Source organism: Vulpes vulpes, chromosome 3 (genome assembly GCF_048418805.1).
Source record: "Vulpes vulpes isolate BD-2025 chromosome 3, VulVul3, whole genome shotgun sequence".
Taxonomy (NCBI): domain Eukaryota; kingdom Metazoa; phylum Chordata; class Mammalia; order Carnivora; family Canidae; genus Vulpes; species Vulpes vulpes.
In genome coordinates, this window is record NC_132782.1 from 115,024,906 (window position 1) to 115,052,571 (window position 27,666).

A 27,666-nucleotide genomic window follows, 5' to 3' on the forward strand; every position below is an offset into this window, starting at 1 on the left:
CAACTGGCAGATGCGGACAGGCCCCCCCGACAGCAGATGTCCCATGGGGAAAAGCTACACACGCGGGGACAAGGCTGCCGACCGCCGCAGGGTCTGGCGCAAGCCTCTGTCCTGCCCGGACACTCAGTCCTTCAGAGGTGCCAGTGACAGGATGCCCCTGAGCACCCCCTCCCCGTGGACAGCAGGGTGGCAGCGGGGGGCCTGGGACAGGCAGCACACAGACCGGGAGGCACTCTTAGAAAACAAAACATTTTTATTTGGTCCATTGGAGCCTGAGTGTGGAAACCCCCGTGAAGAACCATCCTACAGGGACGGGGACTGCAAGTGATAAAATAGTCTCTGTTGGAAGAGCTGGCCGTATATACAGGGTTAAAAATATTCACAGCTCAGAGTAAAAGGAAGGGCTATAAAGGAGGCCCCAGGGAGGGCCGTGCTGCCCCAAGTGTCTCCTGGTGTAGGAGGGCCCGGGGCTTCCCACGGCTCACGGGGCCGGGCACCGAGACCAGGGGCCCAGGAAGCTGGCCTCAGAGGTCTCTGGCAGACGCTGGACACCGGCCTGACGGCGCTGCGGGGGAGAACGGCGGGGGGCCATGGGCCACTCCGGGGTCTGAGGTGGGGGAGGAGCCGGAGGGGCTGCCGGCCCCGGTCCTCCCGGCAGAGGTCAGGCGGCGCTGCACGCACCACCTTGCCACGCAGCAGGGCTGGGCCTGGTGGGACCCTGACCCACAGCCCCTGGGACATGGCTTCTTGGGTCCTGGCAGGGGCTCCAGGAATTGCATAGTGTCGCCAGAGGGGCCACGGGCCCTTCCCCATCCCGGTCCCAAGCCCACGGTCGCCAGGCACCCGCCTCCTGGGACGCGCAGCTGGGAGTCCAGGGGCCTCGCTTGCCCTGCGGGGGCCAGGGGCAGGCAATGTGCTCTGGGGGCAAGCTGGGGACAGACGGCTCCTGGTCTCAGGGCCCACAGACAGGGTGGTCCCTGCTCGCCCTGGGGTCCCAGCCTCTGATCTGTCATAGAGGAGATGATCTCTTCACCCTGGGTCCCAACCCGACCCCTACAAGGGAGGGACCCCTGCTCTTGCTCTGGGGTCGTGGCCTCCCACCTGCCCCGATGGTTCTAGAAGCAGGGCTTTTGGCTGCCTCGGGGAACGGGAAGCCTCATTGGAGCCTGGCGGTTGAAGCCGGCCTTGAGGCGGCTGGGCAGAGGGTCTGGTGTCCAGGCCCCGCTGCAGGCGGGTTCGAGGTATTGTGCTGGGAGCCCTGGGCAGGAGGGAGAGCAGGGGCAAGGCCGAGGGGAAGCTACTGCAGCTAGTGGCTCCCTGGGCAGGGTCCTGAGATTCTGGTTCAAGCGTCCTCTGTTGGGGTCTCCCTCGTAAAGTGCGCATGGGGGCTGGGAAGGTGGTGTGGTCACAGAGGCCGGGGGCCGTGCAGGCCGGCGACTTCGGGTGTGAGCGGGGGGCTATGGGTGCCCCTGGAGGCTGTCCAGTCACTGAGGAAGGCCTGGGCAGCCTTGCGGTGCGCCAGGCGGTGTGTGATGGAGAAGCCCGCGTTGCCCTCCAGCTGGGACAGGATCACCAGGACCTGCCTGGGGTAGGGGGCCAGTGAGGGCCTGTGGCAGCCTGTGCAGGCTGGGGCCAGGGGGTGTGGGGGCGGGGCGGGGCGCACCTGTGCAGGGGGGGCACGCTGTCCTGGGTGCGCAGGCTGCCCCGGGTGGACACCACGTTGAAGCTGTCGGAGCAGTCGCACTGCACGTGCAGGTAGGACTTGGGATGCCGGTTCTCCACCACCACGATGAGCCCCGCCCAGCCGTGCGTCAGGTAGTAGCAGGTCATGCCCTCGCGGCCCTGGCCAAGGACGGGGCGTGGGTGGGCGGAGGTTCCGGGCGGGGTTCCCGGGCCGCGCCCTCCCGCCCCCCTGCCCAGCCCCCTGCCCACCCGACCGGCCCACCTCGTGGCGCTCGCCCCGGCTCTCGGTGAGCAGGATGATGGCGTCGGCCAGCGTGGTCGGCTGGGCCTCCACGGGCTCCACCATGACCAGCCTGGAGCTGTACACGGCCAGCACGTGGCCCAGCGGCTGCAGGGAGCAGCGCGGGGCCCCCGCCGAGGGGCTGGAGGCTGCAGGGGGGCGGGAGGGCAAGTGAGCGGGGCTCAGGGGGTGGGGGACCGGGGTCAGGGGGACGGGGGCGGGGCGCGTACCCTGAGCGCTGGCCGGGGGTCCGGGCGCCGCGGGGCTCCAGTGGTTGAAGGCACAGCACACCACGGCGTACTCGCCGGGCTCCAGCATCACGTCGCAGTTGACGAACTTCTTGACCGCACGCTTGCTGTGGGCCAGCAGGCGGCCCAGGCTCAGGCGGCCCCCGCTGCCGAAGGACGCGCGGAACACCAGGACGCACAGGTCCAGGAGGTGGCTGTCCACCGAGTCCGCGCGCCTGTGGCCACCGACCCCGCAGTCAGCGGGCCCACCGCCCCGCCCCCGCGCCGCCCCACCCACAGCACGGGTCGCCCCCACCCCAGCCGCTCCATCCCAGCACATAGCCCCGCCCCCAGCTCGGGGCCCCGCCCACCTGCTGCCCTCCTGGAAGAGCGCGAACTCCAGGGACGCGCGCTCCAGCACCGTGAGAGCAGTCACCCCCACGGGGCCGCTGGCAGAGCTGGGAAAGCAGCCCTGCACACGCGCCTCCTGCCAGTCCGAGTGCACCTTGCAGATGTCCACGGAGTCGAAGTACCTAGACGCGAGGGCAGCCCCACCCAGCAGCTTTCACCCGGGCTCAGGCACAGGAGCTTCCCCCGCCCCCTCCACCCTCTGCCCCAGGGCACCCTTGGCGTCTCCAGGAAGCAGGGTCTGGGAAGCCTGTGGACACCAGCAGGGGGCGCCGGGGAGGGCTGCAGCCCGAGCTGCCCGGCATTCTAGCATTGCCCAGGGCCTGAGATGTTGGGCGGGACACGTGGGTGACACAGGAGGTGAGCCCAGGGGAAGGCAGCTGGAGCCTGGGGACTGCCACAGGGGAGGCACGGTCCAGGTACCTGATGAAGTCGCTGTACTCCATCCAGAAGACACCCTCGCTGCTGCCGTGTGGCATGAGCTCGCCACGCAGGTGCCCCGGCCAGTGCGGCCACTCATCTGACCAACTGCCATTCCAGGAGAAGCGGCCCCATGGGTTCCGGAGGCGCAGGAGCCTGTGGACCATAGGGCTGAGGGCCAGGACCACGCCTGCCACTGCTTCCACCACACATCCACCCGGCCCCTACCTGCAGCCCTGGACGTCGCGGACATCCAGGACGGAGTAGGCATGGCGGGGACGCAGACCCAGGCTCTCATAGGCAGCGTCGTCCACCTTCATGTTGCCCCCCCCACAGGAGGCACCCATGAGGAACCTGTGTGGGCAGAGCAGCCTCAATGACCGGGAGCCCCTTTGTTCCCAGGGGCCTCTGCTGGCCCTGCCCCCCAGCAGGGAGGTGCTGCACAGGGGCAGGGGGATGGGTGGTGAGCACCGGAGGGTGGGGGGGTTCCTTCCTGTCTGTGGGGGCCCAGGGAGCCACAGGAAGTGCCGGCCCAGCCCCCTCCAGTGTTTCCAGAGCTCGGAGGCCTTGGGCTAGGGATTGGGTGGGCCCGGTCCTGCCAGCGCAGGGCTGCAGCTCTCCGATGGTGGCGATACTGCCCCGTACCAGCTGAAAGCACAGGGTCTTGATACGAGGGAGCCACCTCTCCCAGGCTAAAGGTTCTGGGCCCTTCCCACAGACATGCCGGCCAGCATGTGCCAGCTCTTAGAAGGCAAACCCCGCTCCCACCAGCTGCCTCTGTGGGGCTCCCTCCACACGGCTCCAAGCAGGTGCTGACGGTCATCACAGGCCCAGGTCAGAATGAGGCCTTCCAGGTACAGGCCAGCAGGCAGCATCCTGCCTGCTCCCCACACCAGCCAGGCAGTGGGGGATGTTGGCAACGCTGGAGATGCAGGCTGTGGGTCAGAGGGCACTTGCCCTGCTCATCCCACCGCTCCAGGCCCCGGCCTGGCTGTCCCCTCGTCTCGCCTCTCCTCCCAACGCTGCTGACCACCACAGCGCCCGCCCCTCTTACCCAGCCTCCTTAGAACTCAGCATTTTGGCCCAGATGAGGTCAGTGTCAACGGGCTCCTCTCGGGGGTTAGTGGAGCTGACCTGCAGCGCCAGGCTCTCACAAGGGGCACCGGTGAGCGTGGCCAGGCCTTCGATGGCGCGCCCTGCCTGGAGGGCAAAGTAGGAGCCGTGCAGCTTGGCCAGCGCCTTCTCGATGAGGGCCACCCACAGCTGCTTCCGCTGAGCCTATGGGGAGGAGCTGGAGTCGCGAGGCCTGACGCCTGCCAACACCCGCGATGTCCCTCCCGTGCCCACCCACCCCGCCACCTGGGAGAAGAGGAGGAAGCCGGCCTCGTCACAGGGCAGCATGTCGTCCACAAGCACTGTTGTCCACGTGCCGTCCTTGCAGAGCCGCACCTGGTACGCACCCTCGGCGCACAGGCTGCGTGTGACCATCACCCGCTCAACCAGGTCAGGCCGCTCGGCCAGCACGGCCAGCGCGCTCAGGAACCTGCACAGAGCCGGGGCCTCACCACGAGCACTGCCACACTGTCCGATGCCCAGCCCCTCTGTGGGCGCCCAGCTCACCAGCAGTTCCCCAGCAGCCCCTGCAGGATGTCCGAGGGCCGGAGAGTGTGGAACACAGACCACGAGGTGCTATGGTCCCTGGAGATGGAGCAGTTGATCTCGTGGGGCCGCAACCACTGCCGCACGCGCTGCTGGACGCTGTCACCCGCGGGGAAGCCCACAGACTCGGGCCCCGGGGGGAAGCTGTCATCCACGAAGTTCACACTGTTCTGTAGGGGCATGGCCTCACACTCAGACTCCACCTGGTTGAGGCCCACCACCCGGAACACCCTGAAAATGCTCCAGAAGGAAAAGGGTGTGTGTGTGGCCACCCTGACTGATGTGGAGGGTTAGGCCAGGGCTTGAGTGAGCCACACCACCCAGTGTGGGCACGGGGGACTGCAGCCCACCGGGACACTGCACACCCCTGGGGGCTCCAGCCCCCACCCTAGAGGCCACAGGGTGCAGGGAACCTGGGAGGCTCCCCTGCCATGCCGAAGGCCCCAATAAGAGACGTGGGAGCTTGGCTGGGACGTGGAAGCCAGGACACACGCCCCCAGACAGGCTGTCAGGATAGGCGGCTGGCAGTGATGGGGTGGCAACCCGAGGGGAGACAGACAGCCCCTCCCAGTGACTCTGGGGGTCGTGCTGCACTGGCTTCAGGCTTCCCACACCTCCAAGGGCAGAAGAGCACGAGGGAGAGTCCCAATCCTGTTCCAGCAGGGTCTCCACGGCCAGGGGAAGCACGGGGCCCGCCTGCTGGCACAAAGCCTCCCCCTGCATCCCCCCCTCCTGGTGGCTTCACCATGTACGGGAAATCACAACTGAGGAGGGCCAGGAGCACAGGCCATGGAATCACGGACCCTCGTGGGTATAGGGGAAGAAGGGGCACGATGTGGGGACAGGGAGTGGGCTGGAGCTCAGAGCTCGCGGGAGGGGGTGCTGCCAGAGAACAGACAGCAGGGAAGCACAGAGGAGCAACGGCCTTGATCGGGGGTGGGGGAGAGCCAGCCGTCCGAGGGCGCTCACCTCCCGGCAGAAGGCCACGATGTTTTCCCAGAGGGCCTTGGCCTCACCCTCGTCTGTCTGCCGCCGCTTCTCCACGTGCATGCTCTCCCTGCGCCTCAGGGGCGTGACGCCCCGGCGCTGGGCCACCAGGAGCTGGGGCGTGTGACAGGCGGCACAGTGCTTGGCCCGGGGCGCGTTGAGCAGAGTGCAGGCAGGGCAGGCCCACTGGTTCGGGCGCTCGGGCAGCGCCACGGGGAATGGGCAGCTGGCTTTGTGGGCTGAGCAGGGCCCAGGCCTGTCGGCGCCACAGTCTGGGCAGCGGGTGGGGTGCTCACCGTGCTCCTGGAAGCCATGCAGCTTGGAGCAGCCACAGGCCGTACACCGGGGGGCCGCCGTGGGGTTCTTGAGCGTGCACTTGGCGCACGACCAGGTGGTGAAGTCGGGGCTGGAGGGGCTGGCTGGCTTATAGCGCACAGTGTCTCCAGCCAGGTCGATGACATCGCTGCCTGGCGCGGCACCGCAGGCCTCACAGCGCGCAGGGCTCGAGGGCCCGGGCGCGGAGCAGGAGCCGCAGCGGTGCGGTGCCGGGCTGCCCTCAGCCTCCTCCTCCAGCATGCCCAGTCGCTTGCTCGACAACAGCTCTGCCAGGCGGGACGCCCCGGCTGCAGTCCGCCCCGGGCCCTGAGAGGGCCCCTTGGAGCTGGCAGAGGGTGAAGGCTGGGAAGCCTCAGGCACCAGTGGCTGCACCTGTGGGGGCACCTCGCGGCGGCTGCGAGGCACAGGGTTGTTCTGCAGGGTGGGCGAGAAGGGGCTGAAGGATGGCGCCCGGGGCGGCTCCTGGTCGGTGGCAGGGGGAGGGTCAGCCTCGGTGCCTTCCCCGGGCTGGGGTGGGGCCGGAATGACGTGGAAGCCAGCAGGGGCAACGACCTCAGGGACTACCAGGGCCTCGGGGGGTATTCTGGGCAGCGAGAGTTTCCGGGGGCCCCCGCAGGCAGAGCAGGAGCTGGCCACCGGCGTGTTGTGCAGCGTGCAGCGCTGGCAGGCCCAGCCACTCCTGGGCTCCGCCGCCCTTTGCTGCTCCTCCTCCACGGCCTCCTCCTCCTCATCGGGCCGCCCACGAGGTGGCTCTGCAGGCACCAGCCCCCCCGTCCGCACGGGACCCGTGTCTTCCTTGCCCCTGGGCTCTGCCAGGACTCCATTGATGACCGGCAGCAGGGAGGCGCCAGGCACGGGCTCTGGGGCAAAGCCACACACCTCACAAGTCTCCTTGCCCAGGAAGTTTCGGAAGGTGCAGCGGGCGCAGGGCCATTTCTGCTCCTCCACGCTGAGCCTGAGGATGTGGTCGAGGTCGGGCTTGTGCCGGGGGGCCTCGCAGATGGAGCACTGGCGCTGGCCGGCCGGGTTCAGGAAGGTGCAGCGCGCACAGGACCACTCCCCGACCGTGGCCATGGACCCAGGCGAGTGCGTGTGGCTGTAAGGGAAGGTCCCGATCAGTGCAGGCCCAGGGCAACAGTGTCCACCGGGACAAAGGGGTCGAGCCACAACGGTAGGCCCCAGAGCGCAGCCCATGTGGGGCTCCAGGACTCTGAGGGCTCAGTAGGCCCCAAGGGACCTCACCGGTGTGTCCCGAGATCCCTCTGGAGGGGCGGGCCTGGGGAGACGCCAGGACGGGGCAGAGCCACACCACCCTGGAGGCCACGGAACCTGCTGGGGAGGGCAACTTCGATCAGTTCCAGGAGCGTACAAATGAGCTTCCTCGACAGGCTAGATAGAGGGCCTCCTCAAAAGCAGGCACAAGGCGCACATCCCAGCGGTGACATGCTGCGGGCTGTCCCCCTGAGACCCGGGGCTCAGCACCGTACTGCAGTCCCAACCAGAGCAACGAGGCAGCCAAAGAGCTAAGAGGCATCCAAGTGGGGAGGAAGAGGTAAAGCCACCTGTGCTTACAGAGGGCACGATCCTACACATAGAAACCCCAAGAATCCACCAAAACCACCACTAGGGCTAACGGATGAACCCAGCAACACTGGAGGGCACGAGACTGACACACAGCCATAAGCCATGTTGCTGTGCCAGCCAGAACAGAAGGGAAGGTGGAAGAATGGTCTTATCTAGAATTACACCAACACCTAGGGACACATCTTAAGAAGAAGAACCCTTGTACTCTGAGCGCTACAATGCTCTACTGGAAGAAACCACAGAAGACACCAACGAGCAGACACTCACCCTGGGCTCAGAGCAAAGACCATACAGCTGACGTGACGGTCACACCCAAAGTGACCTACAGATTCACAGGCGGAATGCGATCCCCACCAACTTCCCAGTGGCCAACCCCCCCAGGAACGGAAAAAGTGGATTTTGAAATTCATGTCAAACTGCAAGGACTCCCCCAAGGAGCCAAAGCAATCCTCAAAGAGGGAGTATCAGGACGGGTGGCACTACCACAGGGACACACCCAAGTCCCCACACGGTCCGTGCGGCCAGGACGGCAGGGCTGAAGGACCCGGAGACATGCCCTCGCACGTCTGGTCAAGTCATTCCTTATTTTTCTTTTCTTTTCAGTGGGTACCATGCCCAATGTGGGGCCTGAACTCACAGCCTCGAGATTAAGATTATGAGGCCCTACTGAGCCAACCGGCCGCCTTGGATGAAATCATGTTAGGCAGTGGTGCCGAGACCACTCCGTGGGGAAAGGGCAGTTTTCAACGAATGGTGCTGGGAGGGCAGGATCTAAGCACTAAGGAAGGAAGATGGGCCCTTTCTTCACACCATATTCAAAAATTAACTCAAAATGGATCAATAATTGAAATGTAGGAGTGAAAGTCACAAAATTTGTATAAAAAAAACCTAAGTAATTTCTGACCTTGAAGGGCACGTTGCTGGGTCCTTTGGGCTCTGGGCTCAGCAGGGAGTCTGCTTGAGGTTCTCTGCCCCGCCGCCCCTCCCCTGCTCGCACGTGTGCTCTCTCAAAATACATAAAATCTTAAAAATTTTTTTGTGATCTTGATTTTCACAATGGATTATTACACGTGGCACAAAAAGCACAAGCAAATAAAGGAAAAAAATTATACTTCAGGAAGATGAGTAACTTCCGTGCTTCAAAGAGCACAGCCAAGAGAGCGATGAGAACTCATAAAATGAGAGAAAATATTTGCAAATCGTGTCTGAAAAGGGTCTTGTATCCAGGAAACAAAGAGCTCTTACAACTGAACAACAGACAATAAAAACTCTTTTCAGAAACAGGCCTGGAACCGTCATTTCTCCAGAGGACACATGAGCGACCACGGCGTGCGTGGAGAGATGCTCACATCACCTGCCTCAGGAAAGAGCAAAGCAAACCCCGGAGATGGTTCAGGGCTCCCGGGGCGTGCAGGGTGGGGACGGCCCAGCGCCCCCGCGGCCTCTGCGACTTGGCACCGGCCCCGCACACACTCCCCCGGGGAACCGAGGAGCGGAACCCTAGCAAACCCACGGGCAGATCCACTCACAACAGTCGGGCGGTGGAAACAAACCCCGTCAGGGAACGGAGGACACGTTCGTGTGGTACAGGCTACGACACGCACGTGCCCGACCAGACGCCGGTGGGGGAAGCCGGACACAAAGGCGACAGGCTGTGGAGTCGTTTGCACCAAAGCTTTGGGCAGGAGATGCAAAGGCGGCCGGAAGCCGGGGGGGGGGGGGGGGGGGGGGAATGGTGCCACTGGGTACCAGCGGGTCACGGCCTCTGAAATGCTTACTTTATGTAAATTTCATCTCAAAAAAAAAAAAAAAAGAGCTGGGGGGTCAGGGCACGAGTGGGTGATGACCACCCGGACTAGGGCAGCTGCCTCCGGTCTTCCCGGGCCCCTGGGCACGCACCTGACCGTGAGGCCATCCCGCAGTGCTGAGGCCCGCCTGCCAGCACACGGCTGAGCCCGGGCACGCGTGGCTCACGGGAGGGACGGGCCGTAGCCCAAGGGGCAGGCCCGTCCACTCCCCAGCCCACTGCCAACCCAGGCCGCCGCTCGTGCACCCTGCCCAGTCCCGCTGGCACCCAGCAGCCCTGTGGGGCGGTAGCGGAGTGCCGCCCAGCCCCGTGAAGTCACCAGGCAGGTGGGGCACAAGGTGCCCAAGGTCAAAGCGGGACAAACGGAGGAGCCTGTGTGTAGCAGCTGCTCTAGCAGCCTGTCCCCAAGTGCCTCCTCCCCTGGCTGCAGCCCCCGTCCCAGGTCACACCTATGGCTCAGGGGCAAGGCCGAGGCTCGGGCCCCGGCCCCGGAGGAGGGGCCGCAGGGACAGCCAGGCACCCCATGAGGCTGGGCGTGGGCAGTGCCTGGCACAGCCGAGGGCAATGCATGTGGGGCGCTCGGGTGCTTCGGCGGGAGCTGGGTCAATGTCCGGGGGCGCGGCTGGCCCCTCGACCTGCTTCTTGAGAGCTAGTCTGGGTGTGAGGGGCATCTACACAGCTTGACCCGGTCCCTACGCTGACTGCAGATGCTCTGCCCGGGAGAAAAATCAATTGTTCTGTTCAAGGCACGAAGCCTAGGCTTCTGACGCTGTGTTTCTGCCAAACCCTTTTGGTTCAGGAAGAAAGAAAACTTGCTTCTTCAAAAAATCGAAAAACCTCCCTGAGCAACAGGATGGTTTCCCAGGGCCTGGGGCCAACTGAGAGGCCACCTTCCAGCCTGCATGCTGTGGCTCACGGGCTCCCACGGCCTTGCAAGGCGGGGCCGTAGGGCAAGCGGGTGCGGCGGTGCCAGGCTGGGCTCAACACAGGGCCCTCGGCACCAGCAGAGCGGGGCAGCTCAGCTTCGCCCTGGCTTCTGTGCTACGAAAGCCTTGGAAACCTTCCTGGAGACCGCCGGGGCCCCCATGCCACTCCCAACTCAGGGAAGGGCCTGCAGTCCAGGTGTGGGTCACAGCTTGTGCCTACGGACACACATGCATGTGTTCAGCCCTGGGCCGCCTGCACCCCAGTTCCAGGCTCAGGGGCCGGCCTCTCACCCTGCACCTCACCTGGCTTGGTCCCGGGGGCCAGCAGAGCTAGTCTGACACTTTGCAGACCCTCTGCCCCAGAAGGGGTCTCCAGAGAGAAGACTCAGCCCCTGTCCCCATGTGGGAGCCCCATGCAGGAGGTGGATGAGCCCTGCTAGGACACCTGCCCTCAGCCCCAGGGCTCAGAGAGGTCCCAGATGCAAGGTGAGGACAGCCTGGGAACGGAGGGGGCTCAACTCCTGCTGACCCTCCTAACCCGCTAGCTGGCCAGTCCGTAACCCGGGCCCAGCTGACCACAAGGCCTGGTGTCCGCTGGTCCTGGCCAGCGCCAGGTGGGACACGGCAGGTTTCACAGCCATGGTGGTGGATAAAGCACGTCACAAAGACTGTATCTGGGGTTCAGAGAGCTTTAAATGGAGACAGTGCCTAAAACTTAAGTTTAGCCCTGGGGACCCAGAGGATAAGCAGTGGCACAGGGGCCCCCGCACAGCTGGCGGGGACAGCACTCTGCTCCCTCTCTGACCCCCAAGCCCACATCTTGGTGTCACTGGGCAGGCTGAGGCTAAGTGGTTCCGGGGTCAGCGGCTGGGTGCCTGGAGGAGCCCGTGATCGGGCCCCTGCCTTCATGTCCCTGGGCCCCCCTCCTCTGACGCCCCAACCCTGAGATCACCCCAACCTGATGCGGGGCCTGGGCAGGAGCCGAGGGCTCAGGAGACACTGAGAGGCCAGGGCACCCAACCAGCCCGGGAGGAAGCCCGCCATAAGGAGCCCGGATCCACAGCAGACTCCACGGCATCATGTACTCCAGGGCATGGACTGGGTCATGTCTGGGGGGCACCAGCTGCCTTGGAAAGAAAGGCCAAGTCAACTGGAAATTGAGGCAACTGTCCAGAGAACCCCCACCCCAAGTACCTGTGGTGCCCTCCGAATCTGGGGACTGCCAGCACCACATTCCTATCCAAGAGGGGGGAGTGGGGCTGTGCTGGGGCACACAGCAAAGTCCCCCAGTTGGCAGGACACACGTCAGCAGGACGTGGACGCTCCCGGTCCCCACTGGGGGATGCCTCTCCCCCCCAGACACGGCGGCTGACACGTGGCATCCCCACACACAAGGCAACAGCTGTGGCCGCCTGACCTCTGACCCCGAGGCTTGGAGGCGTGCCCGGGCGCCTTCCTCTGGGGTCACCCTCCTGCTCTGCGTCTCCCTGGCAGTGGAGACAGGGACAAGCCCGCACTTGGCTCTCCCGGCCGTAGCAGGGCAATCGGGTGGCTCCGGCCCAGGAGGTAGCGGGCCCAGGCGTTGCAGGTGTTCTGGTTTCCTCAGGGCCCCTTAGTCCCCCGGGGCAGGCCGCGCCTCCACCCGGTGGCAGAGCAGCACATGTGTGCATCCGAGTGTCCACGTGTACAGGGGTGTTGGGGGCAGGGTGCCTGTCGGGGTGGTTGTGTGGCCACCTGCCTGTCCCTCTTCCTGCCATCTGCCTGCCCCTGCTCCCCAAGCCAGGGCGTCTGTGACTCCCTCGAGGCGGCCCACGGCATTTCCTCCTGCCTGGCCTGCTGCTCCCAGGGGTGCACAGTGACTGCCCTGGGTCTGGCTGGCTATGGTGGGCGGTGGGAAAGAGCCACTGTGCCCCCGGGGTGAGGAGGCCGGCAGGAGGCCAGGGGAACGAGAAGGTTCGACTTGGTGCGGCAGCGGCGCCAGGATCCAAAGTGATGCAGACGCGTGCCCTTCTGCACGCTCAGGCACGGCGCGAGGCCGCTGCCTGGCCAGCCCCACAGGGTCTACCCGGCCTGCTGCTCGTGGGGCCGGCCCTCCAGACCCAGGAATCCTACTCCCAGCAGTTTAGCCTAAGGAAGTAAATGGGAATTTCTAAGAAGCATGCGGACAGATGAAGGGAAGATGCCCCGCATCCTCAGTCAGGGAGATGCCGATCAAACCATGTGGGGACAGCGCCCCACACCCACCGGCATGTCTAGAACCAGATGGTCATAAGCGTAGGCCAGGCTGGGCCAGAGGGGAACCAGCACCCTCCCCTACACCGCTGGTGGCAAACAGCCTGGTAGTTTCTTAGAGTTAAGCCGAGTCCAGTAACCGTCAGCCGTCACATCCAGGGTCCCCACCCAAGGGAGAACGTGTCGGCGTGGGAGCTGGCACGTGGATGCTCACAGCGGCACGGTTCATAAAAACCAAGTGGAAATACCCAAATGTTCGTTAACTGCAGGCTGGCTACAACGGGATGGGGTCCATCCGTACAATGGGGTATTCATTATTCGGCCAGAAGGAACAAAGCTCTGGCACCTGCTACCATGTGGCCAGACCCCTAGGGTGTCACACTTGGTGAAAGAAACCAGGCACAAAAGATATAGGATTCCACTTGTAGAACATCTCCAGAAAAGGCACGTCCATGGGCAGGAGACAGGGTGGCCAAGGGCGGGGTGCCCGGGGGCCATGTGGGTGAGCAACTCCAAACCCTGCAGCCGCACCTTGTGGGTGTGAGGTTAGAGGGCAAGAAGGCTGCCGCAGAAAGACACACGCGTCCGTGAGCGCGTCCCCTATACCGTAACACCCGCACAGCAAGCTCCCGACGATCCGACACTGGCTCTGGTCACCTGAGGACTGTGCCAGCTGCCCCTCTGGTGGGGGCGTGGGCCTCCAGTCTAACAGCACCCCAGAAGGGACACCCATCAGGACGCTGCCTGTCCCACCGGCCCCAGCGAGCTGCATCCACGGATGTGATGGCCAAGGCGGCAGGGCAGGCGCCCAAGAGGGAGAGCGCCTTACCAAGGCCTCCGCCCGAAGCCGGAGGAGCCTGAGCACCTGCCGAGCAGCGGGTGCCCCTGTCCAGTGGGGCCACGGGGTGGGCTAAAGGCAGGAGGGGGACGTCGGGGCCCAGCAGCCCCAGACCCAAGCAGTGGGCAGTGCCCGTCACCCCAGAACCTCGGAGCCAGGCGCCCCGGGGGGCTGAGGCAGCGTAGGCTGGACCCCGGGTGGAGCGGGGCCGCGGCTACAGGCGGCCCACACGGGAAGGTGTACAGCACAGCGGCACCGCACGCACGCACCCGGGCCTCCCCTGCACCCCACCCCGAGCAACAGGCTCCCGAGCGGCTTCGGCAGGAGTAGCTGACTGAGCAGCCAGAGCCCCGCAGGCAGGCCACCCCGTCCCTGTCACAGGTGCAGCAGCCAGCCAGGCCCAGAGCCACGCTGCCCAGAGCCCCGGGCTTCCCCTGCAGCTCCGTCTGGGGCCCCATCCCTGCAAACCCTGTCCTCGGGCCACCCGTCCCCACCTTCTTACCTTCGGGCCCGGGGCCTCGGGGGCTGGTGCTGCCGGGTGACCAGGGCACCGCCCCAGACGGGGCCCCCTGGGCCGCTCCTACACCAGCCGGCTGCTGCAGGGGGCCCAGGGTACGGCGCCCCGGGGAAGCCGTGGTCCGACTCGGTCTCGGTGGCCAGCGAGGAGGCGGAGCTCCCCATGGCCCCCGCGGTGGCGGCCGCGCCGAGACCTGGGCCTGGTCACACGCGGCCGGCAGGGGGCGAGATGGAGCATGGAGGGAGGCCGACGCCCACGCGGCAGACAGGGCCCGGCTGCTTGGTCACACAACACAGATACACAGAGAGAATAAAGAGAAACAGGAGAAACAGCATGACTCACAGGAAAGAAGCCCCCCAAAGCCCGGGGCGCCCCAGCACACGAGGGCCTTGGGCACTCGGCCCCACACGGGAACCCCGCGGGGCTGAGACCCGCCAGCCAGCAGTGCCCTGCTCCACTGGAGCCCACCCCCAACCCCATAGCCGCCCGGGGCGCCCGCATCCATCCGCTCGCTGGTCTTTAAAGGGAGCCTCCCCCTCGTGAGAAACAGACCCCACGGTCACACTTCATCATAGAAAAGAGGATTGAGGGGCATTTGGCCAAGGGAAAAGGAAGACCGAGCAAGTGTGCACGGCGGGGCGGGGCAGAGGCCCCAAGCGCCCGAGCAGCTGGCGGGGCCTCTGGCAGGGACGGCCTGTACCGGGGACACCGTCCGAGCCCCACAGCTGAGCGCAAGGCCTCGGGGCTTAATCTGAACAAGGCCCGTGGCTGCGAGGTTTGGGGCCCAGGAGGGCGTGCGCTTGGCTCCGGCTGCACAGCACCCGGCAGCCCGGCTTGCCCCCTCCCCAGCCCCCCCAGCCCCCCAGGTGCTCGGACAGGGTAGGTGGGCAGGGGGCCAGGCGACACACGGAGGAGCTCTGGGCCCCCAACCCGTTCGAGCTCCAGCCAGGCCGGCCGAATCCTCTGTGCAGCAAGAGAATTTGTCAGGTGGCCTTTCCTCGGAGGCACAGGGTGGACAGCAGCGGCCACCCTCACTGCCCGGTGGCCCTGCAAGTCTCCTGGCCCCGAGGCCCCCTCCGGGCTGCCCAGAGGAGGCGAGGCCCCCGGGCCTGCAAAACCCACACCATCCCACCCCCTCTGTGCAGGAACATCCGCTGCGGCCGACCCATGGGAGCCCCAGATGCCCTGTCCAGTCATCCAGCAGCCATGTGAAGGTCAGACAGACAGACAGGAATCTGGAAAACGCCTTACGTAACCCGCACATCCAAGCTATCTCGGTATCAGCATGAAATCTAGGTACAAGCACGCGTGAGCTACAGGATGCTGTTCTTAGCCAGGACCCCTGGGTGCTCCTGCGGTCACACTCCCCCCGAGTCAGCAGCCGTGCGTGCCGGGGGCTTGCACATGGGCAGCGCCCAGATCCCCATCTGCCAGGGTCACCGCAGACACCTGCATCTCCCATGGTTATACCAGACCCCGCAGCCCCTGGAACCCCTGGGCTCCATCCACGCGGGAGCCTCTCCTACAAAGAGCCTGAGCCTCTCTCATGCTCCTTTCGTAGCAAAATCCCGGGCAGATAGAGGGTGCAGAGGGTGCGGAGGGCCGAGGAGGCCTGAGGTGCAGCCACGCCCGCTGGGGGTGCTTGGCTGTAGGGCTGGGTGGCCCTGACAAGGAGCTCTGCCCGTGTGCCCCGTGAGGGCGGAGGGCAGGGTGGGGTGGCCGGCGCCCAGGGGAAGCAGCCCTGAGGCCGAGTGACGATGCGGCCCAGGCTGCCCAGGGGTCCGGCTCTGCCGGAGGACACAGCACCAAGGTCCTGCCCAGGCTGGGCTGCCCGACGCGCACCAACGGCGCTGATGTGCGGGGTCTGCAGCGGCAGGGAGCGCTCCACCCGCCACAGAGCCGCCCCTGAGCCCCTCAGCGGCTGCAGCAGCTGCACCGGCTTCCTGGCACCCCCAGTGACCCCTGACCCTGCAGGCCCCGCCGGGCAGGTGGGCGGCCTCCAAGGTGGGCTACAGGCTGGCAGCCCGGGTCCATCTCCCTGACGGCTGGAAGGGCTCTCCCCAAGAGCCACTGGCTCAGGAGGGCCGGTCTCCGGGTCTTCAGGGATGACGGCGCCCTGACGTCTGGGGGTGGGGAGAGGACCTGGGAGTAGGAGCCCCTGGTGGAGCACCCTGGCTGAGCAGCCCCACGCCAGTCCCTGGCTCTCGTCTCGTCTCCATGTCGCCATAACGCGGCACTGGGGGCGTTCACACAGCCTGCTCCCCAGGCCTCAAAACCTGAGACGAAGCTCAGGCGAGGACCTCCTGAAGGGCAGAGGAAACCCCGATTCCAGGTGACAAGTGTCCCACTGCCCTTCCCCCACGGGGCCTGCTGGGCAGGCAAAGCAACCCGCACCGCCTCCCTCTCCGGGCGGGGGCACGGGCGCAGGCACGGGCGCGGGCCAGGCCGGCAGGTGCTGGGCGCAGCACCCACCCCCTGCACACCTCCGCCCGCCTGGGAAACAGCCCGGCGTCCAGCGCGTACCAGGTGACCAACGACGTTTGCAGGCTGCCCCTCAGGGTGCCCGTCCGGCTGCTGTGCCTTGAAGGATGAAGCGGAGCGCATCTCTCTGGGCAGAAGCCGGAGCGCACGCCGCGGAGACGCCAGCCTCCCGCATGCTGCATCATGCGGACGGGCGGGTGCTCCGCGACAGGGTGCCGCACTGGTCCTCCCTGCTCTCGTTCAGGAGTCCCTGCCCTACATTTAAACAGGGCAGTGGCCTAGATCTGGCCTCAGGCAGCCATGGAGGTGGGGCCGCCGTCCTGCCCCCCGCCCTGGGGTGGGGCACGTGCCTAGCACAGCACCCCAAAAGGACAACCCCTCTTTACGACCCCGTGCGGGGAGCACCTGCTTCGGTCACGGCAGGACCTGCCACCCGAGCCCACCTGCTCCCCCCTGCCCCTGCGGGCCCCAGCACGGGGTGGGGGGGGGGAGTAGGGGCGGGGTGCCACGGTGCAGGGACGCAGGTGAGCTGCTTCTGCCCAGCGAGACTTTGCCAGGGCAAGGACCGGGGCAAAGCGATGGCCAGCAGGAATCAGCAGCCTGCGAGCAAGTAAGGCCGTGGAGGGGACCAGGGGCCGAGCAGGGGTGTTTATGTCCCGCTCTTCCCATGCCCTGGGGCCCCAGAGTTCAATGGTCCGAGCTCTGCACCGATGCGTGCTGCTTAGTGATGCCTCTTCCGGGCGACCCCCACAACCACATCCCAGTGCGTGCACTCCCCACACCGTGCTATGGCTCCTGGGGGAGGCAATGAACATGGTGTCCCAAGTCCGCGACTTGGGGCCCAGGACAAGCCTCCTTAAATCTCCCCGTCCTCACGAACTGCAGCAACCCCCAGGTCAGCCCCAGGGCAGGGGCACGGGGAAGGGATGGCGGACAGCGGCCTGCTGGGGGGCACCCCAGAACACGGCTGCTCCCTGCACCTGGCGGCCACCCCCCAGAAGGCCAGCCACGAGCCCGAGGACAGGCGGGGCCGGCCAGAGTGAAGCCAGGCTGACCCAGTCTGGGGAGGGCCAGACTTCGACCTCCCTGCCTCCCCCAGCCCCACTTGCCCCCCAGACAGGCAGGGTGCGACGGGGATGGGCCATCAGGCCTGCGCGGGTGCTTCGGGGGAAGAAACACCAAAGGCGCGGCAGACGCACCTGCTCCGCAGCCCGTCCCGCACAGACAGGACCGCAGGCTCGGGCCCCACACTCAAGGAGGCCCGAGGGCACCAGCCGTTGTCGGGGATGCCCACGCTGCGCTCGAGCCCTGCCACCCCACGAGCGGCCTGGTCACACCGCAGCACTTGGGAAGGGGCCCTCCCCTGGCAGAAGGCGACTCGGCGACAGCAGCTTAGCCAAGGGCACACCCACCGGGAGGGCACTCCCCTGCCCAGAAGATTCTGGACTCTGGCCCTGCAGACCCACCCTCAGGCTTATCAGCACGAACCTAGGGTCCACCGGAGCGTGCCAACCAGGCACTCGGTCTGGGCTCTGCCTCCACCCCCAGCCCAGGGCCACATGGGTCACCCCACCTCCGGACACGTGGGCCTGGACAAGGGACGACCCTCGGGCACCTGGGAGTGTCCCCGTGGCAGGTGGCCCTTCAGAAGCTGCATCTGTGCCTTACCCAGAGGAGGCTGGTGGCTTCGGAGAAGCCGGGAGGCTGAGCCAGCACCTCGCTGCCTAGTTTGGAACCCTGACCTCCCCAGCCGGGCTGCCGCACAGCAGGGGACTGTTGATGATCTGGGGCCCAGGGGCCGGGGCCTCCGCCAGCACAGCTCTGCCCACCTTCCCCAGAGGTACCAAGTGGGCCAGGCTCCAGGCAAGCAGCCAGGCTGCTAGTGAGTCACCTGGACTCAGATCCAGGCGTCACTGGCCGCTCCCCTCAAGGAGGCACCGCTGCCCCCAGCCCCACAGCTTTGTCCTCAGCACACCAGCACCTGGAGGGCACGGGCCCTACGCTCCTTCGGCTCAGAACAGGGCCCTGGGCTCCGCGGTGCAGGGACTGCCTCAACCGGCTCACCGGGGACCTCAGGCAACACTGAGGCCAAAGACCCCAGCCGCGCGCCTGGAGCCAGCCAGGCCTGGGAGCAAAGCTGCGGGCGCAGACGGGTCACTAGCTCCTCCTGGGAGGAGCTGTGCTCCGTCCACACCCCCGCCCTCCTGATCAGGAGCCGCTGCCCGAGCGCACTGCGGGTGCTGGCCACTCTTCTCAGTATTTCTGGACTCTCCCCCGTGCCAGGGACCGACGTCCTCACAGGTCCGGGCAGCCAGTGCCAGGACAGCAGTTGGGGCTCCTCGCTGTGCAGCTGGGCACCTGGGGGCGCCTCCGGACACCTCCTGATGCAGCTGGGAAACAACCAGCAGGGGATGGGCAGGGTCTGCAGTACATTCCGAGGCACCTGCTTCCCGGGGCAGGGGGGGGGGGGGTACGAGCCCCTGAACCGGATGCACACTAGGGGCCCAGGCTGCCCACATGGGAGGGGGCCGGGTCGCTGCGTGTCCTTATGCGTCTGCAGAGTCATGTGTCACTTTGTGCACCACACAGAAAATTAATATTCTCCAAAACAGCATTTGAGGAGGAACAGGGACATTCTCTGGATTTCGGTTTCTGACTTCACGAATTTGATACTGTTTAATGTCACATAATATCTTCTACGGAGAAACAATAGGTGCCAGATGCGTTCTCACGTCGAGCACTTCTGTGTTTGCCAGTGGCAGATGCAGCCTCGGCCTGGGCAGCCTGGCGACCTCCGGCCTCAGCAGCAGTACAGCCTCAGGGGGGCAGGGGCCTCCGAGCCTTCAGCTCACACCAAGGAAGGAAGGCGGCGGCTGGGAAGCCGTGCGGCCCGGGCCCTGGGACTCAGGCCTCTGCAGCCACGTCTCCGGGATGGCAGGGCTGCAACACGCGCCACCCCTCCTGTTAAATGGACGCAGGGCAGGCGGCCCTGGGCTTCCAAGATGAATCTGATTCCAAAGGGCGACTTGTAGGGGAAGCTGGGATGCCGGGGGCCGCCGGCGTGTGAGGAGGAAGTCCGGCCTCAGGTTTGGGCCACGGTGGCGTGGGAGCAGGAAGCTGTGGCCAACGCCTGGCACACACGCCTCGCAGACACACTCTCCTCCTGCCCTGCAGCGCCGTCCACGCCCGTCCCGTGGCCTGGCCGCTGGGAGGTGCGGACGAAGCCCACTCCATTGCAGGAGAGCTGCCCAAGTGTGACAGCGGGACCGGGACGCAGCACCTGCACGTCCACCCCGGTGCCCAGGCCAGGCCTCGCGGGAGGGATGGTGTCGCCGACGTCCCCGGGGATCCTCCTGGGCATGTGCGTGGGCCAGGACACTGCTCTGCCCTCCTGCAGCCCCGGGCCCTGCCCCTGCCCCGTCGGCCCTGACCCGGCTGTCTGACCCTTCCCTGGGCTGCTGTCAGGGCGCACGGGCCAGGGTAGGGCCAGGGTAGGGCCGGGCAGGCCGGACCCAGCTGGAGGCAGCCCGGCCTCACCCCGCAACCTCCTCCCAGCTCGGTCAGGGGCTGGAAGCCAGCAGGCCCGTGCTCGGCCGACCGGGGCCCAGGCTGCTGGGGAGCCCGCTGGAGCCAGGGGCGCCTGCCGTGACCTGGGGCTCTGACCCGGGCCCTGAGCCTCGCGCGGGCGCCCCCAGGCCCCGCCGCAGCTGCAGCAGCGACCCCGCAGCCCGGGCTGCCCCTCCGCGCCTCTGCCCGCCAGGCGCCCTCCGTGGAGGCAGCAGGCGGCCCCCGTCCCCTCGTCCCCCGGTGCCCCAACGGCCGCAGAGCCGAGGCCCAGCCGGTCGGCGCGGAGGCCGCTCGGGGCTGCACACGCGGCGGGGACGGGGCCCGGGTCCGAGGGGGGTAGTCGGGAGCGCGGCACAGCGGCCGCGGGGCCTGCCCGGGGCTCGGGGCGCCCGGGGCCGGGGTGCCCGAAGCCCGCAGCGCCCCCGCGCAGCCCAACCGCCCAGACTCACCTCCGCGGCCTGGCGGCGCCGCCTCGTCCCCGCGGCCCGGCCCGCTCGCCTGCGCCGGCCCAGCCGCAACTTGTGCCGCCGACCTCCCGCGCCGAGTGGCGGAGCCGCCCCGCTCGCCCCGCCCGCCGCGCGCCCTGCGCCGCCTCCGTAGCGTAGCGCCCGGTCGGGGCCCCGCGGCTACGGCGCGCCCGGGGCGCACTGGGCGCTGTGAATCGCGCGCGCGGACTACCGCTCCCAGAGGGCCGCGCGGCGCCGCCAGGCCGGAAGCTCGGGGCGGTGCCCGGCGCGCGGTGCGAACCGGGAGTCGTAGTCCTCGGCGGCGGGCCGACGGGCGCCCGCCGACTTCTCGGGCCGCCCCGCCCGCCAGCACCGCGGGACGTGACCGAGCTCCGCGCTCCGGACGGCACGGCGTGTCCAGTCCCTCTCGGACTGGCGGAAGGGAAGCTCCCGGAAGGGACTGGGACTACGACTCCCAGAATGCCGCGCGCGGGGAAGGGGCGGGGCTCCCGCACGGCCCCGCCCCTGCGCTTCCGGCTGCGCCTTGCCGGCGGCGGGCGGCTGCGGTCGCCTGCACGGGTACCCTCCCGGGTCGCCGACCCCCGCCTCCCCCCGCTAGCGCCCCGGGCTCGGGGGCCGACCTGGGCGGACACCCGGCCTCGGCCCTTGCTGCGTGACCCGGTCACGTGACCCCGTGGCCTCGGCTTCCCGGAAAGGAAGGGGCCGCGACGCGGGGGCGCAGGGGCGGAGCGTCGGACGCGGCTCGGCGTGATGCCGGGGCCCGCCCCCCCGCCCCCGCCCCCCCGCCCCCGCCCCCGCCCCCGCCCCCGCCCCCGCCCCCGCCTGTACTCTCCTAGCTCAAATACTTAAGTGAATATTTAAAAGAAAAAAAAAAGACACCGAGAGCCCTAGCTCTGTCTTTATTTAAAACATGCTTTTCAAAAAAAAAAAAAAAGCTTTTTTTCTTTTTTTAAAACACGAGCGCGGAGCCCGGGGCCCAGCGGGAGGCCACGCCCCGGGCAGCGGCCTTGCCGGGGTGTCGCCGCGCGGCGGCCCCGGAGCCCCCCCAGGCCCTCCACGTCCGGCCAGTCCCGCCAAGCATCCTCGGGCGGCGCGGGGGCAGAGCCCAGGGCGGGGGAGCGGGGGAGCGGGGGAGCCGGGGCACTGGTCGTGCGGGAGCCCCTGTGCCTGCAGGCCGGGGGTGCCGGAGGTGGGACACGGGGCTGCGGCCGAGGGCCCAGGAAGGCCGCCGCCCGGAGCGCCCCTGGCTGCCTCCCCCTCCCCGCTGCCTGTGGCTGCGGCACCCCACGAGGGCACGGTCGAGGGCCTTCCCGGGGGTGCTCAGGGACTGCACTCCCCTTCCCGACACTGGCTGGGGCGGCTGTGTGCACCGGCGCCCACAGGCACGTGGCCCCCCACAGAAGCTGCTGACCCTGAACCAGGCCTCTCGCAGTGTTTCAGAGACGGGGAGCCCAGCCAGCACGGAGGCGGTCTCCGGCGAGCTGCTCCGCGACCCTGTCCGAGGCCGGGAGCTGGGGGCACAGCCGCGTGGCTGCTGGAAGCATCGGGCGAGTGCCCCTGTGCGAATCCTGTGGGTGCCTGTGCTGCTACAGGCGTTGACACGCAACGGTGAGCGAGACACCCCAAGGGCCTCACGCAGTGGAGATTCTGGTGGCATCTGGGCACAGGGACCCTCCGCAGTGGGACACGCATGCTGAGCCACGGGAGGCCGGTGCAGGACACTGTGCTGAGGTGCGTGACCTGTTCTCGGGCCAGCTTTCAGGCGACCCCTCAGTGCCCACTCTGCAAAGCGCCCACGGCCAGTGACCAGGAAGGGCCCTTCCTGGGGCCTGCAGCTCCCGGCCTCTGAACTGCCAGCAGGTGGAGGGGCAGTGCTGGGGCAGCCAGGCTGGGAACACGCGGGGCGCCCTCCCTTCAGCACTAACGGACGGCTGGAGGACCCAGGACGTCAAACACCCACACGCCAAGAGCCAAGACCTGGAAGGTCAAGCGGTTCCCTACCAACAAGGGGTGATCTGAGACAGACTGGGGCACTTCAGGGTTAGGGTAGAGGGCGGGGGGCTTCCTGGCTGGCAGTGGGCACTGCTGTTTGCATTTCCGGTGGAGTTCCACCAAGTGTTCTGCGGCCCCACCCTGTCCCCGGGGTCCGGGGAGGCTGGGAAGCCCAGGGCAGGGGCCAGGCCTGGGCGGCCAGGAGGCCAGAGGCCAGACCGTGCACAGGCCCCTATGGGTTTAAGAGCATAAACAAAACACCTGATGGAGCCAGGCGTCCTCCCCGCTTCCAGCTTCTCCATCTGCGGGCTCCAGACGCACAGGGTAGGCAGAGGGCCGGGGTCACCCAGGGCGTCAGGCTGGGGACAGGGCTCTCCTGGACCCCCACCGACCTGATCCTGGGGTTGGGGCCTGCAGCCAAGGCCTCAACAGTGCCATCTGTCCCCAGCCCCCAGTTCTGCTGGGCCACCTGTGGGCACCAGGGCACAAGTCCCACTGACCGGCTTGGCAATGGGAGCCCGTCGCACCGCCTGCATAGGGAACTGTCCGCTCTGGGCACTAGGACCACCGGTGGGACCTGCAGTAGCACTCACCCCAGACCCTGGAAAACTAGCAGGGAAGTGGCTCTGGGCAGGGTCTTGGCCTTGGACGTGTCCACACCCCAACAGCCCCCCAGGTTCCCCCTCACTGCCACCCCACAGAGCATCCAGGTCTCCCAGGCCTGACCTTGGGGACCCTCTGGAGTCCTGGGATCCCTGCTCACCGCCAGCCAGGCTGTGTCTATTCACCACTGCTCTCAGGTCGTTGACCTGTGGCCAGCACACCTGGGCTCAAGCCCCTTCAGGGCCCTGCTGGGTTGGGGGTGGGGTCTTCGGCCTCCCCCAGGCCTCCGTTGGTCCATCTGTGTCCAACACACAGGTAGCTCAGCGTGAGCAAGGTGGTAAATGCACGCTGGCCGCTTCTGTGGATGCCTGGGCCTCGGGCTAACAACTCCCACTTCCAATCAGCCTTGCCTACTCACCCCCAGAACCTTCTCATCGTCTTCCCTGTGATGACGGTGGTACCTGGGCTCACCTCCCCAGCCTGGCCGCCCAGCCTACCTTCCTGATCCTGGAGCCAAATCCTGTTGGGGTGCATGGTTCTGGTGGGGGTGATCTGCATGACCCACAGGCCCTGATCCCTGGTTACACGTCCCGGCCTGTGATGCGCCCCCACGGCCCCCACACCCCAGGAGGGCCCCTCAGCTGAGCTCTGCCGGTGTGCAGCCTGGAGGTGGCACCCTGGGGCTTCCAGGAGGGCTCTCCTGCAGCCAGAGCGCCTCGCACCCCTCCCTGGGGGGCCATCGGACCTCTGTGCACAGGCAGCTCTAATCCTCAGGAGACTATCATGGCCTTGCCCCCGAGCACACAGACCACCACTGCTCTGCCTCAAGAGTCCTTCCCCCCGGGGAAGGAGACAGGGTCACTGTGCAAGGGGAGGCCGGGGCTTCTGTGCAGAACACCTCCCGGCAACTCTGCTTTACGGTTACGGTTACAGTTATGGTTACGGGGCCGCTGAGTGACAGACAGAAACAGACCGGCGTTGGCGTCCACGGGACAGGGCTGGGCACGGAAAGCAGAGTTCCAGTATTTATTATCATACATATATATATTTTATGTGTATACACAGATAGTTTTCTCTCTTGGAAGTATTAAAAAATTGATCAACCTTCAATCTATAAAAAATACCTACTCTACATGATAGAAAAATCTCTCCTGCAAGTTTACACTGATTTACACCCAAGGCTTTCCCCAAAATGTACAATACGAGGCAACGTCTTAAATCTTAGTGTAGAATGTGGGCCACAGGGAGGATGGAGGATGCAGGGGGCACACACGCCCACACACGCGCACACACACGCACACACGCCTCACACACGCCCTCGCACACAGCATGGCCAGCCTGTGTGCAGGGTCTTGACCCACCCGGGAGCACTCAGGGGCTCCTGGCCCGCGCTCAGGCTCAGGGTGGGGGCAGGCCCAGCAGCCCCCACGGTGGGCAGAGCCTGGCAGGGGTGAACCAGGGCCAGGCAACAGCTTCCTCGAAGGAAGCCCCACGTTGCCGGGGGGGCTGTTCTCTGCTTCTGACAACCTGTACCACCCGGCCTCCCACAGAACATGGCTCGGGGAAGGACGGCCACATCAGTGGCTTCCAACTCCCAGAGGAAGCTGCTTCCAGACACTGGGCCTCTGGCCTGGGGATCGGGACCTCACCCGGGGTGGCCACGGCCACGGCCACGGGGGCGCCGTTTCTCACCAAGACACACTCCACCCACACCTCACCCCGTGTCCCGAGAGCACACTCCACATGGAGCGACTCGCAAGTCCTGACTCAGAGCGGAGGTTCCTGCCCCGGCCCCCAGGGGGGTTAGTGCAGCAGGGGTCTGGGCCGTGGGAATAGCTGCGTGGCCTGGAGGTCCCTGGGTCTGAAGCTGGACCACAGTGCCCCTGGCAGCTCGTGGCCTGAGCAGCTGACGGGTCCTGCGGCTCCTAGCGGACCCTGGTGCGCACTGCCTCACCCGCCTGTACTCCCCACAGCACTGCCTGTGGGGAGAGGGTCCTGGGGCCCCTGTGACGTCCAGGTGAGGCACAGGGCAGCGCACCGCGGGGACGTAGCCTTCCTCTCCTCCCTGATGGGCAGGGCGGCAGGGAGTCTCCACATGGGCGGGAGCTCGCAGAAGGGCTCGCCTGAGCCTGAGATGTGGTGTCTGCATCTCTGCGGACAGTAGGCCCATTCCCCCCCTCTCCTGCGTGGGCCCCGATCCCAGGGCTCCCACTGTTCTCTCTCTGCAGACCTGTCAATGCACCCCAGCCCAGCCGCTGGTCTCAGCTGTGCACACACTGTGGCCATCTCTTGGGTGCGGATGGGGTGCTGGGCCCACCGGCTGGGCCTTCCTGCCTCTATTTAACCTCCAGGATGGATGGGTTGGTCTCCATGATGGCCACGATGATGCGGTCAATGTAGTCCTGCAGGCGGAAGTTTATCTCCTCCTGCTTCTGAATTGCGTCCATGAGCTACGGGAAGAGCAGTGGTCAGTGCCGGGCCGGTGCACAGAATGTGGCGCATCGGGGTGCTGAGCCTGCACGGGCCTTACCTCATCTCGGGAGACAGAGCTGATCTCCGCAGCCAGGGACTCCGAGAAGGACGTGGAGAAGAGGTTCTTGGCGCCCTGGATGCTCAGGTTGATGATCTGCCCGTTGAGCTCATCATTCTGCTCCTTCAGGTTCCGGTTGTCCTGGGTCAGGGACAGGACAGCAGCGTCATTCCTGGCTGAGCCCGCACAGCACTGGTCCTGGCAGCGGCTTGTGGCTCCAGACCCGCCCCCGCACGCCCCCGCCCCTCCTGCAGGGGTGCAGGGTGAGTCTGCCCACACCTGCTTTAGCCTGCGGACCTCCTGCTCCAGCTCACTCTCACGGGTGCGGCTGTTGTACTCCTGCAGGCCCACGCTGCTGCCCCGGCCCCTCCTCTGCTCGGCCTCCAGCTTGAAAAGCTGCAGGTGCTCCAGCTGCCTGCGCAGGTCCTCAATCAGCTGTGGACAACCACGGGGTGAGCAGGGCTCCCGGCACCCCGCCCTCGGCTTCCAGGCCAGTCCCAAGCAGATGACAAGCCCACCCTCCCTAAACACCTCACGCCCAGCACCCCTGCCCAGCACGACGCAGTTACCAGCCTCAGGTCTCAGGACATGGGTGCACCATGCTCACCTCCTGGGTGGCCTCCTTGTCCCTCTGGAACTGGTGCCTCTCGTGACTCAACCTGTCCCCCAGTTTCCTCCTGTTCTCTTGCTCATCACTGAGCCGCAGGGACAACTCTTCAATCTCATCCAGCAACTTCTGCTTCTCCTGTGAAAGTAGGGTACTGGCTGCCAACATGCCTGCCTGCTGCCCTGTCCACGGAGCTTTCCTGAGCGGGCTCAGGCCATGCAGGGTGCGTGCGAGCCACCCCATCATGGCTGAGGTGCACACAGCAAGCACACAGGTGGGCCTGGGGAGCTCTTGGTGTAGAGTGGCTGCACAGGCCACAGGGGCAGCTTCTCAGGGGAGGCAGGGCAGGGACGACCCACGCAAGACCAGGATCTGACCCATGGTCACTGCGCAGAAACTGTGCATGGGAGCCAGAGCCCATGTGGTCTTGGATGTCCTGGCAGGGAGGGGAGGCTGGGGGAGCAAGGCCTCTCGAGTGAACACCTGCAGGACAGGGCACGAGGGTCCAGCTAAAGTCGGGCCCTCAAGGCCATCAGCCTGGAATCGGACTGCAGGTTCCTCTCAGCTGAATCTCTGCACCCACGGGTCCCGTGTCCGTGGGAAAGATGGGACACCAAGCAGGGACCAACACCTTCCAGCAAAGTGACGGCCAGGCCCAGGCTGTGCCTGTCCCCGCCAGCGTCATCAGCTTGCTCTACGGAGCAGCACATCCTCTGGGCCTGTGGTCATAGCTCTGGCTGAGGGGCTGCCCTGCAGCTGGCCCGGCTGACCTCAGGCCGCGTGCTGGGCGCTGGGCCCCGTGTGCACAGTGCTCCCAGCTGACTGCTCACCTCCTCCAGGCGCTCGATGTTAGCCTTCAGGCAGGGCGTGCAGGACCTCAGCTCCCCGTTCTCCTCGTCCAGCTGCTGCAACCTGAGACACAACAGCGAGGCTGCGACCTCACACCCAAGAAACGTGTCTCCTTGAGGGTGGGAGCCCACGGTCTCAGCAGCCCTGCTGGGAGCCACTGGGAACACAGACAGGCTCCCCAACACGCCCCAGCCCTTATGCACCACTCGGGCACCCGAGGGCCCAGCTCTTCCGTAAGCCAGGACGGTGATTAAACATACTCTGGGCATGGGGATACTTCTGGGTTTATAAAACCGTAAACACAACCCCAGCCCCTTACAGCTTCCCGCATGGCACGTGCTCATCGCCGCAGTGCCCTCGCCATAGCCCTCGGCCACCCCAGGACATACTAGTCACCACACCATAGTCTCCCTTTATTTCCCATCCCAGGGCCCCCCAGGGCCACACTGCCCTCAGCCGCCTGGTCTCCTGCGCCCCCTGGTCGCTGGCGGTCTGCAGGACTCCCCTGGCTTTTCAGGACCCTGACGGTTTGATCAGTTCTGGTCCCGTATTTGGTATGACGCCCCTCACCCCGGGCGTGTCTGGTGTGTCTCGTGACGGGACGGTCACAGAGGGGAGGTGCCCTTGTCACCAGATCGGGCGCCTGGGTCCACACCACTCCACGGG

At 66.3% G+C, this 27,666-nt stretch overlaps 2 protein-coding genes across 7 annotated transcripts in view; both read right to left on the bottom strand.

Moving 5' to 3' along the window:
* Nucleotides 1–235: 235 nt before the first annotated feature.
* CAPN15 (calpain 15) lies at nucleotides 236–20,576 on the bottom strand. Of its 4 annotated transcripts, none has more exons than XM_072754255.1 (13): nucleotides 20,402–20,545; nucleotides 13,890–14,182; nucleotides 5,647–7,096; nucleotides 4,639–4,847; nucleotides 4,378–4,561; nucleotides 4,073–4,296; nucleotides 3,247–3,372; nucleotides 3,022–3,174; nucleotides 2,562–2,723; nucleotides 2,194–2,426; nucleotides 1,946–2,112; nucleotides 1,664–1,842; nucleotides 236–1,583 (listed from the first exon to the last, which is right to left on the bottom strand). In XM_072754255.1, the coding sequence occupies exons 2-13, from the start codon at nucleotides 14,066–14,068 to the stop codon at nucleotides 1,406–1,408; spliced, it is 3,444 nt and encodes a 1,147-aa protein (XP_072610356.1). In that variant the 5' UTR covers nucleotides 14,069–14,182; nucleotides 20,402–20,545; the 3' UTR covers nucleotides 236–1,405. The 4 variants fall into 4 exon arrangements, with proteins under 4 accessions (XP_072610356.1, XP_072610355.1, XP_072610358.1 ...); XM_072754254.1 differs by having other exon boundaries at nucleotides 2,562–2,719; nucleotides 3,018–3,174; nucleotides 13,890–14,179; nucleotides 20,402–20,529; XM_072754256.1 differs by having other exon boundaries at nucleotides 1,298–1,579; nucleotides 2,562–2,719; nucleotides 3,018–3,174; nucleotides 13,890–14,179; nucleotides 20,402–20,529.
* A 3,450-nt stretch (nucleotides 20,577–24,026) lies between these two features.
* Nucleotides 24,027–27,666, bottom strand: part of RAB11FIP3 (RAB11 family interacting protein 3) — an 80,501-nt gene continuing 76,861 nt past the window's right edge. For all 3 annotated transcript variants that reach the window (XM_072754258.1, XM_025984944.2, XM_072754259.1), the window contains 5 exons: nucleotides 26,982–27,063; nucleotides 26,152–26,289; nucleotides 25,824–25,979; nucleotides 25,545–25,685; nucleotides 24,027–25,464 (listed from right to left, as the gene is read on the bottom strand). In XM_072754258.1, the coding sequence (XP_072610359.1) occupies nucleotides 25,351–25,464; nucleotides 25,545–25,685; nucleotides 25,824–25,979; nucleotides 26,152–26,289; nucleotides 26,982–27,063 (631 nt within the window). In that variant the 3' untranslated portion in view covers nucleotides 24,027–25,350. The remainder of the gene's footprint in view (nucleotides 25,465–25,544; nucleotides 25,686–25,823; nucleotides 25,980–26,151; nucleotides 26,290–26,981; nucleotides 27,064–27,666) is intronic.